At 48.4% G+C, this 17,389-nt stretch overlaps 1 protein-coding gene across 1 annotated transcript in view; it reads right to left on the bottom strand.

Annotated features, from left to right (window-relative positions):
- LOC138515756 (SPARC-like protein 1) overlaps positions 1 to 17,389 on the bottom strand; it is a 236,400-nt gene that overhangs the window by 82,053 nt on the left and 136,958 nt on the right. The window contains exons 5-6 of the mRNA XM_069630458.1: positions 6,438 to 6,510; positions 3,447 to 3,565 (exon numbers count right to left, since the gene is read on the bottom strand). Of these exons, the coding sequence (XP_069486559.1) occupies positions 3,447 to 3,565; positions 6,438 to 6,510 (192 nt within the window). The remainder of the gene's footprint in view (positions 1 to 3,446; positions 3,566 to 6,437; positions 6,511 to 17,389) is intronic.

Raw genomic sequence — 17,389 nt, 5'->3', positions numbered from 1 at the left:
AACTTTAATAATTATTCAGAAAATCACCTCCGTATTTTTACAGGCCCACCCCCATGCGCCTCATTAATGGCGGCAACTTGCACACACCCCATGCAATCGAGCAGAAATTAACACAAATCCACATCCCAAGATGCGCTTTGGACCCCGAAGTGTAGAGCCTCCAGAAAAACACCCGCTAGGCGGAGGCGTAGCCAGGATTGTCTATCAAGTGGAGGCTCAAGCTAATGTAGTTGGGCCACCTCAGTGATACTAACATCTGTAAATGCCCACGCAGCGCCGCTGAGTGTGTGGGCCTTTCCCGCTCAGGCCCTACCATGCCTAAGCCTCTGCCGCTAGGTGAGGAATCAAGCCTCAGGGAATTGAGTCATAGGCAGGAGGAGAGCTGCCCCACCCAAGTGAGCCCTAATCGTTTACATTTACATAGGAGCACAATGCGTTGGATGAAGCAAGTCCCCCACTCTCTAATCTCCTGGAGAAGTAATTGCTAGGACCTTTGCATTTTGCAATAACAAAAAATGTCTTATGCCGAGAGACCTTCGTTGGGTCCACGAAAATGCTGCAATGCTTGAAATACAGGAAAGAAGCCTCTTCTACTGCACCGGTTACCTCTGTAGTTTTCTCCCAGTTCCGAGGCTTGCCTGCCATCTTGAAACTGATGCCCCTGCCATGGCCAGACCCGAGTGCCGTGAGCAGCGAGGAAGCATGGAGTAGGAGGGCAAGCTGGGAGCCATCGTGGATAAGCTGAACAAGAACTATTGATGAGGCAGAAGACAGGCAGGAAGATGGAGGAGTATTTTGTTTAAGGTTGGATGAATTTGGACCAGTGGTCAAAGCGTTTGGGAGCACTGCTCCACTACTCTTTTGTAATTACGTTATACCGTTCTTATACTTTTGTTTTAAAAAGTAACCATTTCGGAATGTTTTCATTTTAAAATAAAAGCATAGAAACTGGGGACTCGAACATGGGACCTTCGGGATCAGCTCCGAACCTCACATCACAGAGAGATATAGTAGAATTGTTTGGGTGCTTTTAATTTTTCATTGGCCTGCTTGAGACAAACCCATTCCCAGTCCACATCATAGGACTGCTCCTGCAGTAATCAGAATGTTTCTTTTGCATTTAATCGACTTCATGTGAAAATGCTGCAGCCACCGCTGTACGTGCAGTTCATGGTTATGTGGGAGGGGTGGCTTAATCTTTAGCATGTTCCACAAGAGGTGCCAATGGTGGGGGAGGGTGCATAAAGCTGCATGCTGTGGGGGACAATTAATAAAGGCCCTGGGGTCATTTAAAATGCATGTATCTTGTTATTTCACAGTTTTTATGTCAGCCTTTAGACAGTGGTGTGGGTGGAATGGAGAGAAGGCGGGACTCGGGTATGCAGTTTGCATTGGCCGTGTCACTCGAGTTTGTTGGGGCGGGCCAGCAGAAAACATAGTTCCACTAATTCTTTACATACACTTTGACCACTGATTTTAGAACCAAAGGCCAAGAACACGTTTATCTTTTATAACCCTAAAGCTTGGATGTGGGCCAAACGGGGTGAGGAGTAGGTTTGGTGCAAGAAGGCTATGAATATGGATAAAGAAAAGAATACAAGTGAAATTAAGCAAGAAAGCACACAGTGGCGTGTCCAGGCAGGGGCCTGCAGTGGCACATGCTACCCATGGAATCTGATAGGCCACCCTAGGTGCCACCCCATTATCCTAAACTATGATCATTATGTGTGTGTGTGTGAGCTCCTACTTCAGGCCACTCCTGAATAAGTCAGTGCCCCACTTAGGTCACACCAGCCAAAAGAGTCTGGACACACCACTGAAGTAAAGCGTGCAAGGAACGTGCTTACAAAAAACTGCTTTAGGGTGAGGATTGGAACATGACAACAACGAGGCGAATTTCATAAACCAGATGCAGATCACATTACTCGCTTCCAGCAGACGGGCAGTAAACCTAGGGAAGAGGGAAGAGACGGAATATCACAGTGCAGCAAGTCCTCACTGGGTCAAATGCCAGAGGAGCTGATGCATTTACGATGCCCTCAAACTTCTTTTGAAGCTCAGCAGTAGATACAGATGAGAGATCCACCAATGCAAGGTGTACCTGGAGCAGGGGTGCAGGAAATGAGCCTAGACAGCCCAACAGAAGCAGAAAGAATATTCAAACATAATTGCAATGCATGCAGAGCCCAGGATGCCCATGCGGGAGGCTACTTTGGAAGGCACTGGCTTGGCTTGCTAAAAGAAAAATCCACTTGCCTTCAGCAGCAATATTTGAGGGCATAGAAAAAATGCTTTCACAAAATGTTTGTTGTTCAAACATCTGTTATTGATAAACTGTGTATTGGAAACATTGACGCCACTTTCTGCAAGCTTGAACGAGATATGAAATCATTTCTTTGGGAATTAGCTGCAATCAAGCCAGGTCCGTACTACGGCCGAGTGGTTGCACGGGGCACAATGTTTCTTTATCCATGGGTAGAGAAGAAGGGAACCATGGTACATTAGGTGCCATGGGACATCGCAAAGTTAGACGCGGAACAGCCTTTTAACTCAGGTTGGCAGAAAGGTTTGTATAGCACGCTTGCGCTGCCTCCCTAGCAACCCCTGCACCTGGGGACTGTTTTCTGTATCCCTACAGTCCTCAAACCAGCACTTATGTCTGCACACACCCTGCACTTGCCACCAGCTGGCTGGCCGTTCTTTATTTATTTTATGTGATTATTTATTATCCCATGTACTGCACTTTCCACTACCCCCAACCCCTGCACTTTGCTTTTTCCCCCTTCGCTTGCACTTGCACGATCTGAATAACACCTGGCCTAGTAAGATCGTTGTCTGTCTTCCCTCTGTTTCCCCTCCCTTGCCTCGTTGCGCTTTGAAAAACTTGTGTATAGGCACGTTATAAATGTCATATCATATAAAATTGAGGAAGGCGGATGGAGGTTCGGCCTCCTATGTCAATTGGGCACATCTATCATACAACCCATTAATGGCTAGGAGAATTTACCAGCTACACAAAATACAAGCACTTCAAACTACATGGCACCAAAGGAAAGATTAGCAACCTCGTCACGGGTTGTGCACAAGAATATCATACATCTTGCCAACGATTTCATCACAAACATCACACACATTTCAGTCATGGATGTTGAAAAGGCCTGTGCACATCATTATGAGAACAAATGTACAATCTCTGCTTCTTAGGAAAAAAATAAGGTTCCAGACAAACAGTTTTCCATTTTAAACAAGTGAAGAATTTTTTCATTTAGAACATACTTATTCATTTTGAAATAAAGTGTTATGGTCACAGAGGAAACACCCGTTAATTTACCACAGAGAATTTGACATTTTTCTGTAAAACAGCTTACAACATTACATCATAATGAACCATATTTAGCCAAGAAAAAAATAATTTCTCCCGAATCTCATAAGAGTGTCACACTTACTTGATCAAATATGATGGTGGGTGGGCAGGACACAACATCCCGGCAAACACACATTGGTGTTCCTTCTTCATTTGCCTCACAAGTCTTCCCTCGCTTGCAGCGGAAGTTCTTACATGGATCTAAAAGAGATATCAAATCAAAATGTCAATCCTTTCAAAGAAGAGAGTGCTGAACTCCATTCACAAACCTGTTAGTTTGACTGATCTCCTTATCTCCTCTCCATCTCTTTTAACTGTCTTTAATGACTGCCTTCTCTCTTGTACCACTTTTCTCATCCTCTTTCCCTTGCTCTTGCTTCTTTTCCTCCCCTTACTCTTCTCCTGGCCTTCTTGCTACTCTTTCTGTCCCGTTTCTGGTCCCCTTCGCTTCTCCTTCACCTTCTCATCCTTTCTACCACCAGACAACATTTACTTTGGATCTACTCAATATACGAAATTCAACATAACCTACACCAATAGGCCAATCCTTGATTAAGAGGAAGTGATGAGGTGTGTCCTCACGTTGGGAAAGTGCTAGGCCTCAGCCAAAAGCTGTGAACTCTAGACCATCAACTCAAGGTGGGTGACTGTAACATCTACATTTAGGACAGGCCAGCCTATCTAGTTAATGCATTGTGTTAATGGGAGCCACTGAGAGTGACCCACCTTGAGTTGATGGTCTGGAGTTCACAGCTTTTGGCTGAGGCCTAGCACTTTCCCAAAGTGAGGACACACCTCATCACTTCCTCTTAATCAAGGATTGGTCTATTGGTGTAGGTTATGTTGAATTTTGTATATTGAGTAGATCCAAAGTAAATGTTGTTTGGTATAGATAAGTAATTTAGCAATAGGTTAAGAGGGCAGGGGGGTTACCTCGTTGTTTCTCTGTACCTGACCATTCACAGGAATGTGATGCATGGATAGGATTCCTGAAATGCCCCATGTATGGATATGTTCATACCGGGGAGGATGGAACCAACCCAATTCACTTTGTCCTGCAGGAGAAAGGTCAGGTAGGAGTGAAGAGGAACCAATCCTGGTGAGATGTTAAATGAGATATGTCATGACAATAGAAAAGGCTACTCTTTACCTCAAAAACTTTGAGGGTTTGGGAAAATGGAGAAAGGAAGAGTATTTGAACGCGGTGCTGTGACATTTGATGTTGGTGTGCTGGATTGCAAATTGCCTTTGGGAAGAATCAACGAACGAAAGGCTGTTGGTGAGATATCCAACTTCACCTTCCACTCTCCTGCATTTATATAATTCTTCTCTGGGATTCTTGTCTCAAGTTATGGTGATTTGTACCTTAACAGTGAGTATGGGTCCTCTCTCTCTTTCCATGCTGTTTTGCAGGATTACCCAGAGTCTTGTTGAAGTAAATTCTGCTCCACCTTTTGCGTACAGGTTTTTGTGTAGTTTCTTAAATGATGCTGTATTTACTGTTTGCCATCTTCTTCATATCTAGGGGGTTCGAGACTTCCTTGTGAGTCTTTGTCTGGAGACAACTTCACTATCTGTGCCATTGACAACATCATTTATTGCAATCACTCTTTCCTCCCTCCTTCCCCTCTGGATCTGAGGGAATTTGGTTTGAGGGACTGATGTTCAGTGTGTCTCATTGATAATTGTTTTACTATCTTGTCATGCCCCCTAAGTCGAAGTAAAGGCTGAATTCCTGATTGGTGTATTTTTTTATTTTAGGGACAACATGAACCTGACTTCCCATCCCATGATGAGCAGCTGCAGTTTGAGAAAGTTTAGCAACTCTGTCCGAAACCAGCAGGCGAGATGGGCACTCCTTTTTCGGGATAGGGAAGATGTTTCTGCTGTTGTAGATCTGCATCAAGCAGACTTATCTTCACTAGATCAGTGCCTAGAGCCATCTGCAAATTATCTGGATGAAATGAATGTTCACCCAGCTTCCCTTACCCTCCCACCTTCTCTAGATGCTAGGATCAGTACACACAGCCTCCATGGCCAACCTACCTTCTCTGGATGCCAGGGCCAGTTCACCAAACCTACATGACCATCCCACCTACTTCAGTGCACACCGCCTCCATAGCCAACCTACCTTCCCCAGATGCAAGGATTAGTTCACCCAGCTTCCATGACCATCCCACCTTTTCCAGATGCCAGGACCAGTTCACTCACCTTCCTTGACCCTTCAGCTTTCTCCGGAGCAAGGTCCATTACACCCAGCTTCCATAAGCATCCCACGTTACTCGTGCAAAGGCCAGTTCGCTCAGCTTCCTTGACACTTTAGCTTTCTCGGGATGCAAGGCCCAGTACACCCAGCCTCTATAGGCATCCCACCTTACTGGCGGAAGGACCAGTTCACTCCGCTTCCATGTCCATCCCATTGATGAAGCCATTCTGACTTTCCTACTCAGGAACCCCTAGGTTTAGGACTGCTGGCCATTGAAATATGGACTATGTGTACATCCCTATAGTTTCCTGTGCCCCTTGCATGTTTTTATCCAAGTCATTAGGCAATCTAATGTTTGCCATCTACTTTGAATGATGTGGGCCCTGCATTGGGCAGATAAGGCATTTCATTCTTTGATGACTTTTCACAAAAACTAAGATTTTAAGATCATGGCCCACCCACTAAATAGTATAACCTGCCCTTGCTGTTGATTCTTCCTAGATTAGCAGCCACTTGGGTTTGCAGGCTGGGTATCCAGATATGTATGGCCGGGTTTAGCATGGTTAGGGTATTTCTAGCACAAATAGTTCATGCCCAGAAAGGCTAAGAGACAAACGTCCAAAAGTGGTTGAGTAACCAGACATTTCCAGGTATCACACAAACAGGTTTGTATGTTTAACGGATTGCTGTATCCATGTTGAAAGAGTGGTAAGAAAGAGGTGTCATTCCGGTGTAGTAGGTTACAGAACTTGAAGGTCAATTGTTTTAAGATAATAATGTTCCTCCCGCCTCTCACATTCTGTCACCTGATCTTATGTCAGTCAGTGAAATGTGTTAATGTGATCAAATTTCAAGGAAAATACATACCCACAATGATTTCCATCTTTTCTTGGTCACTTAATCTGTCCTTGTCATCATCCAAGCTGGCAAAGGATGCTACCTTCAGGAATACCAAAAACAGCTCAATTAATGCATGTATGAATGCTAAATGTTGCCCCAGCTTAACATTACCACTTTTGCAAAATAACAAAGGTGCAATCACATGACAACATGGGGATCCTTTTTTTTTAATTGTGTTTGTGGACCTGAGGCTTTGCACATTGTTAAAAAGGGTCCATACAACTTTTCAATACCTGCCAACATGCCCCAATTCGTTCGAGAGTTGCTTTTCCAGTCCTGTTTAAATTCTAAGCATTCTAGGACTTGTAGTCCTGGCCCTATATTGGGAAAATGTGGACTTCTACTGCCAGAATTCAAATATAACCTGGTGCTTGTTTACCATGAATCTCTCTGTGTTTTGAATTCACAGTTGCTTTCAAATCCAAGTTCCGCAAGCACCTCAAGACTTTCCCCTTCTCCTCCTCCTTCCCTTTGTGACCTGGTCCTTTATGTGTCCTTCTGAGTCCTGGCCTTCTGTCCAATCGCCCCCTGCAGCATTCCCCGTCACCCCCTCACTTGCCCTTGGGCATCATTGGCCTGGGATGTCTCACAGGCCTGCACTTATTGTATTGGCTGGTGACCCCTCTTCCAGCAAGTGATCTCTGCTTGGCACTTACCTGTTGCCTTTGCAACTGGCTCTGTGACACTTCCCCCCTCTGTGGCACCTCTAGCCCGTATCCCCTTCCCCTGTCCCTTCTCTCTTTGCACTTGCACGCTCCGAATGTTCACAAGGCCTAGTAACTTTTTTGTATTTTGCTCTGGGCGCTTTGAAAAACAATGGCCCTCATTACAACCCAGGGGTTAAGGGTTTAACGGCGCCGTCGGCGCCGTTAACCCTTAACGCCTGATTCCCATTTTAACGCCTGCTTTTAGCAGGCATTAAAATGCAAGGCGCTAAGCCGCCTTGGTGCTAATTACGGCACGGTAATTTACGGTGCCATAATTAGCGCCTTCCCCACTCCCATTATGCCCTATGGGGCAAAAATGGGAATGGGGAAGGGGCCATGGTGAATGGGGATTTACCGCCCCACCAAGCTTGGAATGGGGCGGTAAATCCGCCATCCACCATGGCGTTAACGTAAATTACGCCTTGGCGGTAAAGTTGAAAACTTACCGCCAAGGTTGTAATGAGGGCCAATTTCTTGATGTATAAGCGCCTTACAAATGCCCAATAGAATAAAAATAAATAAATAAAGGAGGAAAGCCTATCCTCATTAACCGGAGAAGAGATGAGTAATTCCTTTTGCTAGAAGATGCGTACCGTCCTTTATCGAGGAACCTTTAATCCCAAAATGGCTAAAGATTATATCCAAAATAGTAAGAGGGCTCCTTATCCCTGCTCACTCTTTACTAAAAACAGGGCATGTGACCCACTCACGGCTGGTTCTGATTAATTGTTTTGGGGTCTTGAAATCCCAACAAAAATGTAACACAATGCATCACTTTTTATCTCTGTCTACACCTTTCAGAGTTTGGCAAACATTAGAGTATTTGGCAGGTTTGCAAAGAGATGGAGCCGTGTGCCATAATATACTCATAAAGAATCAGCACCTGAGGCTTTTGTATTGAATGGTTGAACATGGCAACATGTGCGCCTTTGCTGACTGTAAATGGATAGTGACAAATGTAATGTGCAGTGCTCACGCTGTAATCGTTAACTAAAAAGAATCAAACCAGAAAAAATGAAAAAACATTGAGTTGTTTTACATTTAAGTTGAACAACTGTTTGGACTACGAAAGTCTTGCGAGCAGAAAAACTATTGCCTGAGTTGCTTGAGGTGGCACATGCTGGGTGTGCAACAGTATGTATAGGTAGGATTGTACGGTGGAAGGTGCCCTGTGGTATGGACAGATGTTCCAAATGTTCATTAGGCTGCGCCTTGCTGCATTGGTGGTGGAGGTAATGAAGTGTTGAAGTTAAAGCTTGCAGTCAAAGAGAACTGCTGTGTTACAAGCATTAGGGGTAGATGAGATGATGCAAGAGTGAAAAGATAAGGGCAGGAGCAGGAGGTGTCTGCGAGGTGTCTGCGAGGTTCAATCACCCCAAATTCCAACATTTTGGAAACATGCAGCCTTGATGTGTTCTAGGACCTTGCCAGACATAGGACTTCATTACAAGTGTGGCAATCCGGAAATAAGGGTGCTGGTTGCACCGTACCGGCATACTTTCAGTACCACCACACTACAACTCTGCGGGTGGGTAACGTTACATCTGGCAGCTCTGACTTGCCGGGTATAACGGCACCCATCCACAGTTTTCATGGAAGCACCAGCACCGATAGCAACGGTGCCAGTGCTTCTGTGTCCCCATCATGGCCGTAATTTTAGGGGGGATAGGGCGTTTCATGGAACACTATTTTGTCCCCAATCATTTGGCTGGGGCACCTTTTCTTCAGATATCATGCCCCCCCCCCAACATTTTCAGCAAAGTTACTCCATTGGTTCCCATTACCATGGAGTCTTCTGTAATGTCCCAGTGACACCTGGATCTCAGGCGACGGAAACCGTGTTACGAGTCTGGCCGAAACCCGGCAGTAGCACTGACAGGTTACCGCTGGACTTGTAATGAGTCCCTAATACTATAGGTTTTGTTCTTAACAGACATACCGACGGCAATGTTTATATGATGCTTTCATCATGGCATGCACCTTAGATGCCAGAGAGAAGTAAAGGAAGGAACAAGTTACTTACCTGTAACTGTTGTTCTCCACCATGGGTCTTGTATGGATTCACATGCTCATGAATATTCCCCGTCGTCAGGCTAGGAATCCCTGGTAAAGAAAAAAATCAGTTTCAGTTTCATTTCTGAACTGTCTTTCTACTAGTAACCAATCACTGGTCTCTGGGTCATACTGCCCCCAGCCAATGACTGCCCTCTACCTAAGCCCCTCCTCTGGCAGCCATCTTCAGATTTGGTAGCACGTAAAGTGGCAGTAGGACCAAGAGAAGAGCCGCAGAGTGGTTGGAGGGAGGGTTTGCATGTGAATCCATGCCAGACCCATGCTGGAGAACAACAGTTATAGGTAAGTAACTTGTTCCTTCTCCAGCATGGGGCCTGGCATGGATTCACATGCTCATGAATACAAGAATACAAAGCAGTACACACATGCACAACCACGGGAGGTGGCAAGGCTCAACATTAAGCATTTCAACAACTGAACATTAAGCAACTCTTACCTCCTCACCAGGCTCACCTTCAAGCGAACAGGTTGCGCAGCACTGCCTGCCCGACTCTTTATTCCTCCCTGGAATCCCAGTCGATGCAGTAGAATCTCTTGAAGGTGTGCGTCGACCTCCATGTAGCAGCCCTGCAGATGTCCAGCAGGGGCACACCAGACAAGAACGCTGTGGTAGCAGCGATAGCTCTGGTTGAATGGGCTCTCGGACGGCCGGGCAAAGGTCGGTTTGCCAACCGGTGACAGTGCATGATGCAGCCGGAGAGCCATCTGGAAATGTAAGCCTTCGAGAAGGCCGTCCCTTGGTTCACAGGTGCAAACTTTACAAACATCTGTGATGTCTTCCGAAGACCCTTCGTGCGGTCCACGTAGAACTTCAGCGATCTAGCCACATCCAGTGAGTGCAAAGTCCTTGCAGCCGGCGACAAAGGCGACGGGAAGAACACCAAGGGCTTGTTGAGATGAAAGTCCGACGGCAACTTGGGCATGAAGGAGGGGTGCGTCCTCAGCACTACCCTCATCTCATGGAATGTGAGGTATGGAGGTTTACAGGAGAGGGCCTGGATCTCTCCCACTTGTCGTGCAGAGGTGATGGCCACAAGAAACGGTGTCTTCCACGACAGGAACCTCATCGGTGCCGAATGCAGAGGCTCGAATGGCGGCCCCATGAGCCTGGTCAGCACCACGTTGAGCTCCCACACTGGGGCCGTAGCCTTCACCGGCGGGAAATATCGTAACAGTCCTTTCATGAATTCCTCGACAAGGCGATGGGACCACAGAGATGATTGCCCCGGAGTTCTGGTGTAGTGGAAGATAGCCGCCAGATGGATCTTGATGGAGGCATGTGCCAGCACCGCCTTGGCCAGCGATAGCAAGTACGGCAGCACTTGAGGAGCCTTAATCCGCACAGGGTTAATCTTCTGTGCACGGCACCAGACAGAGAACCTCTTCCATTTGTGTCCATAGCACTTGAGAGTCGAGGACGCCCTGGCCTTTGCAAGCACTTTCTTGTAGTCCACCGGGATATCGTACCCTCCAAACTCTAGTGCTGCAGGAGCCAGGCCTGCAGGTTCAGCGATCCTGGGTCGTGGTAGAGGATGGCGCGTCCTTCCCTGGTGAGAAGATCCACGTCCAACAGTAGTTTGACTGGGGGGACGCTGACATGTCCAGAAGGTCCGGGAACCAGATCTGCCTCGGCCACGCTGGTGTGACAAGGATCATCCTGCACCGTGACCATCTGAGTTGACTGATGAGTCGCAGCAGCAACAGCGACGGGGGGAACGCATACAGGAACAGGCCATCCCAGGGGAATGAGAAGGCATTGCCCATGCTCCCTGGGTGGGGAAACCTGCTGGCGAACCTCCGGCACTTGACGTTCATCGCCGTCACGAATAGGTCGATCTGGGGATTGCCCCATCATCGGAATAAGAGATCCACTTGATCCTGCCAAAGTTCCCATTCGTGGCACGAGCGCAACTCCCTGCTGAGTGAATCGGCAATGGTGTTCTTTATTCCTGCCAGATGGAAGGGCACCAGGAACATCCCTTGGGCAACAGCCCAGTGCCACAGATCCGGCGCTTCCTTGGATAGGGCTGGGGATCTGGTGCCCCCCTGCTTCCTGATGTAGAACATCGTGATGGTGTTGTCGGTGAATACCCTTACCACCTTGCCCTTGAGCAGCGGAAGGAATGACCTGAGGGCCCAGAAAACGGATCGGAGCTCCAGGACATTGATGTGTAGTGACCTCTCCAAAGGCCTCTTGTGTGGAGATCTCCAGTGTGTGCTCCCCATAATTCCAGGGAGGCGTCCGTCGTCACCGTTTCCTGATGTGCCGGGGTCTGGAAGTCCATGCCCACTGCTAGATGCGTGCGGGTGCCCCACCACCGGATCGCTTGGCGGAAAGTCTCATTGAGTGAGATCTTGTCTTCGAAGCTGCCCGCCGCTTGCATCCAACGGGCGTCGAGGAACTCCTGTAGTGGTCGCATCTGCAACCTGCATACGCGCACGAGGTAGATGCACGAGGACATCATGCCAAGTAGGGACTTGATGGACATCACTCTGACCACCTCCATGGTCAACAGCCGTTGTATCTTGCCTAGGATGACCTTCATCCTTTCCTCCGACGGCGATGCCAATTGCGCCACTGTGTCGAGTCTGGCTCCCAAGAACAGGGCAAATTGCGACGGTACCAAGTGGGATTTTGCGAAGTTGCTCGGGAATCCCAGATCCGTGAGCAGTTGGATGGTCTGCGCTGTGTAATCGACGGCGAGTCTTCTTGACTTCGTTCGGATGAGCCAATCGTCCAGGTAGAGGTAAACGTGGATCCCCTGTAGGCGTAGCCGCGCCGCCACTGCTGCCAGGCACTTGGTGAAGACCCTGGGTGCCGACTTCAATCCAAAGGGAAGGGCCTTGAACTGATAGTGTCTCCCTTGGACCACGAATTGTAGGAACTTTCGATGTCCTTTGAGAATGGGGATGTGGAAGTAGGCATCCTCCAAGTCCAGCGACGATAGGAAGTTGCTTTCCTCCAGCAGTCCCAGCATGTAGTGGAGGGTGACCATCCGGAATTTCTGGGACTTGATGTATTTGTTTAGATGACCAAGGTCCAGGATGGGTCGCCAACTGCCGGTCTTCTTTCGGACGTGGAAGTACCTCAAGTACACTCTGGAGCCTCTTTTGGACGAGTTCTATCGCGCCCTTTTTCAGCATTGCTCGTACCTCCAGAAGTAGCTGTGGGCCGTGGCTTTCCTTCCTGCCCACAGGTGGTAGGCAGGGACACTTTCTTTGGAATTCCAGAGTGTGCCCGTGGGCCAGCGCGTCCAGCACCCAATGGTCAGTGGAGATGGACTCCCACACGCTGAGGAACTTCGTCAGCCGGCCTCCCACCGGGGTGCTTCGGTGGGGGCCTGATGCCGCGGCCGGTTCAATCTTGCTTTGCCGAGGTCTTGGTGCCCTGGCTTCCTTGGCAACGACGATGTCCTCCGGCCTTGCTGCGGTCTCTGTAGGCCTCCTGCGATGATGAACGGGCCGCTTGGTGGTACGACGAGGAACCGCCACCAAATCCTTTGGAGGCACCTTGAGACTTGCCTCTGGAGGTCCAAAAGGGCAGTCGTCGTTGGTGGAGAGAACCCAAGGCCCAGGCCATCTTGGTGTCCGCCTTGATGGCCTGCAGTGACTCATCCACTGCCTTGCTGAACAGGTTGTTCCCGTCGAAGGGCATGTCCAGTACCCTGGTCTGCACGTCCTGGCGGAAATCGGTGGCCTTAAGCCAACCACGCTGGCGAAGACAAACGCCTTTGCCCATCTGGCAAAAGCTGGTGTCGGTGATGTCAGTGGCCACCGTGATGGCGTGGTCCGAAGCCACCTCGCCTTCTTGCAGGATTTCAAGGGCTTCCGCCCTCTTGTCATCTGGGAGGAAGTCCAGGAAGGGAGCGATCTTGAACCACAGCTCCCTGTCGTAGCGCCCCACGATCGCGAGGGCGTTGGTTGCTTTAATAGTAATCACCGCCGACGAGATGACTCGTCGCCCCATGACGTCCAGCTTTTTCCCCGTCCGGTGGGGAAGTGGAAGTTGATCCCGTCGTCCCTGCCGATTTCTTTTTGGCCGCTGCAGAGACCACCGAATCCGGAGACGGCTGAGCTCTAAGGCACATCGGGGTGGAATCTGGGACCCGGTATTTCTTCTAATACCAGTCCAGGAGTCGTGGACAGGTTTTTTAGTACCGACAGTCCCTCATCCCAGATGTCGTCTAGCAATGGCACTGAGAGGACGGTCTTCCTCTTGGCCTCCCGTCGTTGGTAGAGGAAACCTTCCTTCTTCCATTCTTCGGGGAAAAGTTGGAAGAGCTCCGAAGCCCTGGTGATCATGACGTGGAAGGAGCCAATTTTGGCGGGGGGGAGGCCCGGGGCAGGAGGTGATGGGAGATCCTTTCCGTCATCACCACCGTCGTCGTCCGTCCCCGTCATCGCCATCTCTGTTCCCGTTTCCTCCCTCGGTGGAGGGGAAGGAGGTGAAGGCTGAAAAGGAAGGGGAGAATGGATTGACGCCTGGATCGGCGGGCTTCCCGACAGTCCAGGAACCGCCGGATAGTCCGCTGGGAGTAAGGGCAACCTTGTCCTTATCTCTGTACACAGGGCCTGGATAGCCGTCAAGATTGCTCCTGAGTTGTCCTGCGGCATGGGTTGTGACGGGAGCGATGGCTGGGGAGTAGGATCCTCCGTCTCCACGGTCCGTGGCTCCTCGTCGGCTCCACCATCGACTTCCACGTCCGCCTCTTCGGGAAGGACTTCTTGTCCAGGATCTTTGCGACGCCAGCCAGCTCATCTTCAGAGATGGTATCTGTGTCCGTTATGGCTACCGTGCCCCCCCTCTTTCTCCACCTGGGGTTTCACAGGGGTCTTATTGATAGGCTGAAAAGAGAATTCCCTGCGGGGTGGCAGGGAAACTCTAGGCCCGGAAGTCGCCTCCACTGGGATAGCCTCCACAGGCTTCGCCAGGGCCACCACGACTCCTTCGATTGAGGCCTTAGCGGGGTAATCAGGGCCTTCGTGACTTTGGGCGTGCCTGAGGCCTTCACCTTGGGGGGAGGGTCACCACCTCGCTTCCCCTCTGCTGCCGCCGTCGGGATCGACCGGGGCTTCTCCGACTTCCTCTTCACCGAGCCAGAGCGTTGGCTCGTGGTTGATGGCATCGGTGACATCCCGCCCTGCCTGGCAGCCAAGGAGCCCAAACCATCGCCACTCCCGGTGCCCGCGGACTCGTGGTGCTTTGCCTTTTGTTGAGCCCCCGTCGCCGGAGCGCCCTCAAAGGTCTTAGAAGACTGCTCGGACTTCCTCTTCTTCATACCTGCTCCTGGACTCTTTCCCTCCAGCCAGTTGGTGAGTCAAGTACGACGATCCCTCATTGTCCATTCGGACATATTCTTGCAAAATGCACAGTCCTTCTCCACATGCGATTTGTCGTCGTGAAGGCAATAGAGGCACCGAGAGTGCTCATCTTCCTTGAAGACATTCTATAATCCACATCCAGGGCAGCTCCTGAACAGCTTGGATCCAGGTGTTGTGTTTCCTTTTTCCTGGGCCATGTCCACGCAGGGTAGGCCTCAAAGATGTTCCGGATTCCTCCAAGAAGCGAAACTCGACGAAATTTCGCCCTTGAGGGGCGTAGAAAAATTCTGAAACGGGTCTCCGTTGATCGGAAGTAGGATCGGTGGAGCTTGAGGCTCGATTGACCGAAAAAATAAGAGTAAACTCTTCTAAAAATCGCAAAACGCAGTAAAAGCTTGAGTGCTATAGCACGAGGACTCCCAACACTTGAACGTGCGGTAAAAATCTGAAGATGGCTGTCAGAGGAGGGGCTTAGGTAGAGGGCAGTCATGGGCTGGGGGCAATATGATCCAGAGACCAGTGATTGGTTACTAGTAGAAAGACAGTTCAGAAACGTTCAGCCTGACGACGGGGAATATTCATGAGCATGTGAATCCATGCCAGACCCCATGCTGGAGAACTACCTAAGCACAGCTGTGCAGTCCTCCTGCTGCCTGGATGTCAGGTTCTAAGAGAAGTTCAATCCTCCAACTAAATCGTCTGTTGCTCTCCTTGTAGGCTGGCGAGAGCCTCAACGTCTACCTCGTCCTTCTCTGAGACCTCAAAGAGAAGTGCCAGTCCTCAAGATCGGGCAATTTGACCCGATTGATATGGATAACCCTGTAAGATTTCCTCATGGATAACAAAGTCAACTACGTACATGACCTCATCTGGCATTTCAAGGACAGCAGGCCCTATTATGTGTATAGTGGTATTTTCACTACTCATTTTGATAGTAAATCTGCCAGAGTGGTAGTGCTAATCCCCATTTTGGAGTCCAATAGGACTTAGTTGGGGTTTAGGAGGATGTTGTACCAGTTGTTAAGTAATAAATCCTCCATTTATTTGAAGCAATCCCAGGAAAATCTACAGACAAGTGCTGGAGGTTTTTCCACATCACCTGCAACCTTTAGAATATGAGTTTGGTAAACGCTGCTGTAAAAGAGTTAGCCCCACTTTACCCCTCCCCTGCAATGCTTGTGATGAGGTTCAGTGTGAGGGTCCATATACTTACCTTCAAAAAGACATTGCTGTGTGAGTCCCATTAAAATGACCCTTTTCCCTCCTGTCCATCTACAGGGGCCCCTTTCATAACCACCGGTCTGCAATCTGCAGGTCTTCAGTGATTTAGACTATAACTCCCATTGTCCCCCGACATTTGCTATAAATAATGGGCGATATAGTCAAAAATACCTGTTCTAACCAAACCATATTATAATAAGGTTACACTTTGCCTAACACAGCAGCAGCATTTTCCAGAGACCCAGCACACAGTCCAGCATTTTATGTATTTGAATTCTGATACTTCTTTCTCATCTCTTCTTCGCTAAGGAGATAACAATGCTTGCTCACCGGGTGACTGAACAGAACATTGCAGAGGCTCCATTCAAATCCCTCCTGGGGTACCTTCCTGCAGGAAAAAACTAAGAATAGCAAGGTGACTTCCTGCTTCCTCCTAGGGGCTTCCAGAAGGCAACCATGGTGCACTTCCGAGTATTTCTGAAGTGCTTCTCCAGCCTATTAAGTCTGAAGGTGGCAGGCCCTGGATGGCATTCAGATCTTCATTGTGTTTTTCATCCATGGTACCACACCAAGGTCAACTTTTATATGAAATAGTTCAGGAGGGACCCTCGGTTCAGGGTCCCCACCAGCTTCCATTAAGCACACCCACCAGGGTATGTGGACTGACCTGTACCTGTCTTCTGTCTACTGCTTGTGAACCTCTAGCTTCTGCTAAAGGGCTTTTTACATTTTTTATTTATTTATTGTAATATATTCATAGCAATGGCTTTTTATAATTCATATTAAAATATCAATCATATGTCAATGCAATACAAATCATTACACATCCACAAACAAAGGATTAAAAAAGAAACTAATTGTTACATGCCAATTATAACTAATAAAATACGAGGACCATTAGTTCAATGTTTCCAAGCAATGTTTGATCTTGTTCCACGTTTTTGTGAGATGTATATAAGCGGGATGTGGTCCCCCTTCGTATATTCTTCCCATATTATTTGCCCAATCTGAGCGGTCAGTCGAGGATCCCGCTGCCAGAGTGGCTTCCTTAATATCTTTATTAAATTTTGAGCATTCCGTTAAACAGTGTCTTCCAGATTCTGCCAATCCCTGCTGACAGAACCTGCATATATGTTCGGACCTTGAAATACCTTGTCTAGCACGCAGGACTCCAAGCAACTCAATTAGATGAAACTTTACAAGCATATACTCAGTGCGAATAAATGAATTAGGGAATGCCTTTAGGTAAGCAGCGGGAGAATTATTGGGAATATTTTTAGAAAGATGCTCAGTACTAAGCGACTTAGTGGAAAGATTAAGGAGGTCCTGATGCTTATCTGCTGCAAACAGTTCAGTTTTCAGAATCCCTTTAAGCCGGGCCCCTGTAAACTGAGTTGAGGTTAACACTGAGGCTACTTTCCCAATGTTCAGTCTCCGTGACAATGAACCTGATGGTTGACCTCATGGAGAATAATCTATGATTTGTTACTTCCTTGTTCAACAGCTGCAGTATCAAGTCCTCTTGTGCATTATCTAATCTCCACCCAAGTCTCACCATCTTGTATTTTCTATTGACTTAATGTCTAGTTCAGATCT

The sequence above is a fragment of the Ambystoma mexicanum genome, chromosome 6q (genome assembly GCF_040938575.1).
Source record: "Ambystoma mexicanum isolate Mex_15411 chromosome 6q, UKY_AmexF1_1, whole genome shotgun sequence".
Taxonomy (NCBI): Eukaryota; Metazoa; Chordata; class Amphibia; order Caudata; family Ambystomatidae; genus Ambystoma; species Ambystoma mexicanum.
The sequence above is the reverse complement of the archived record's forward strand: the minus strand, read 5'-3'. Positions and strand labels throughout refer to the sequence as shown.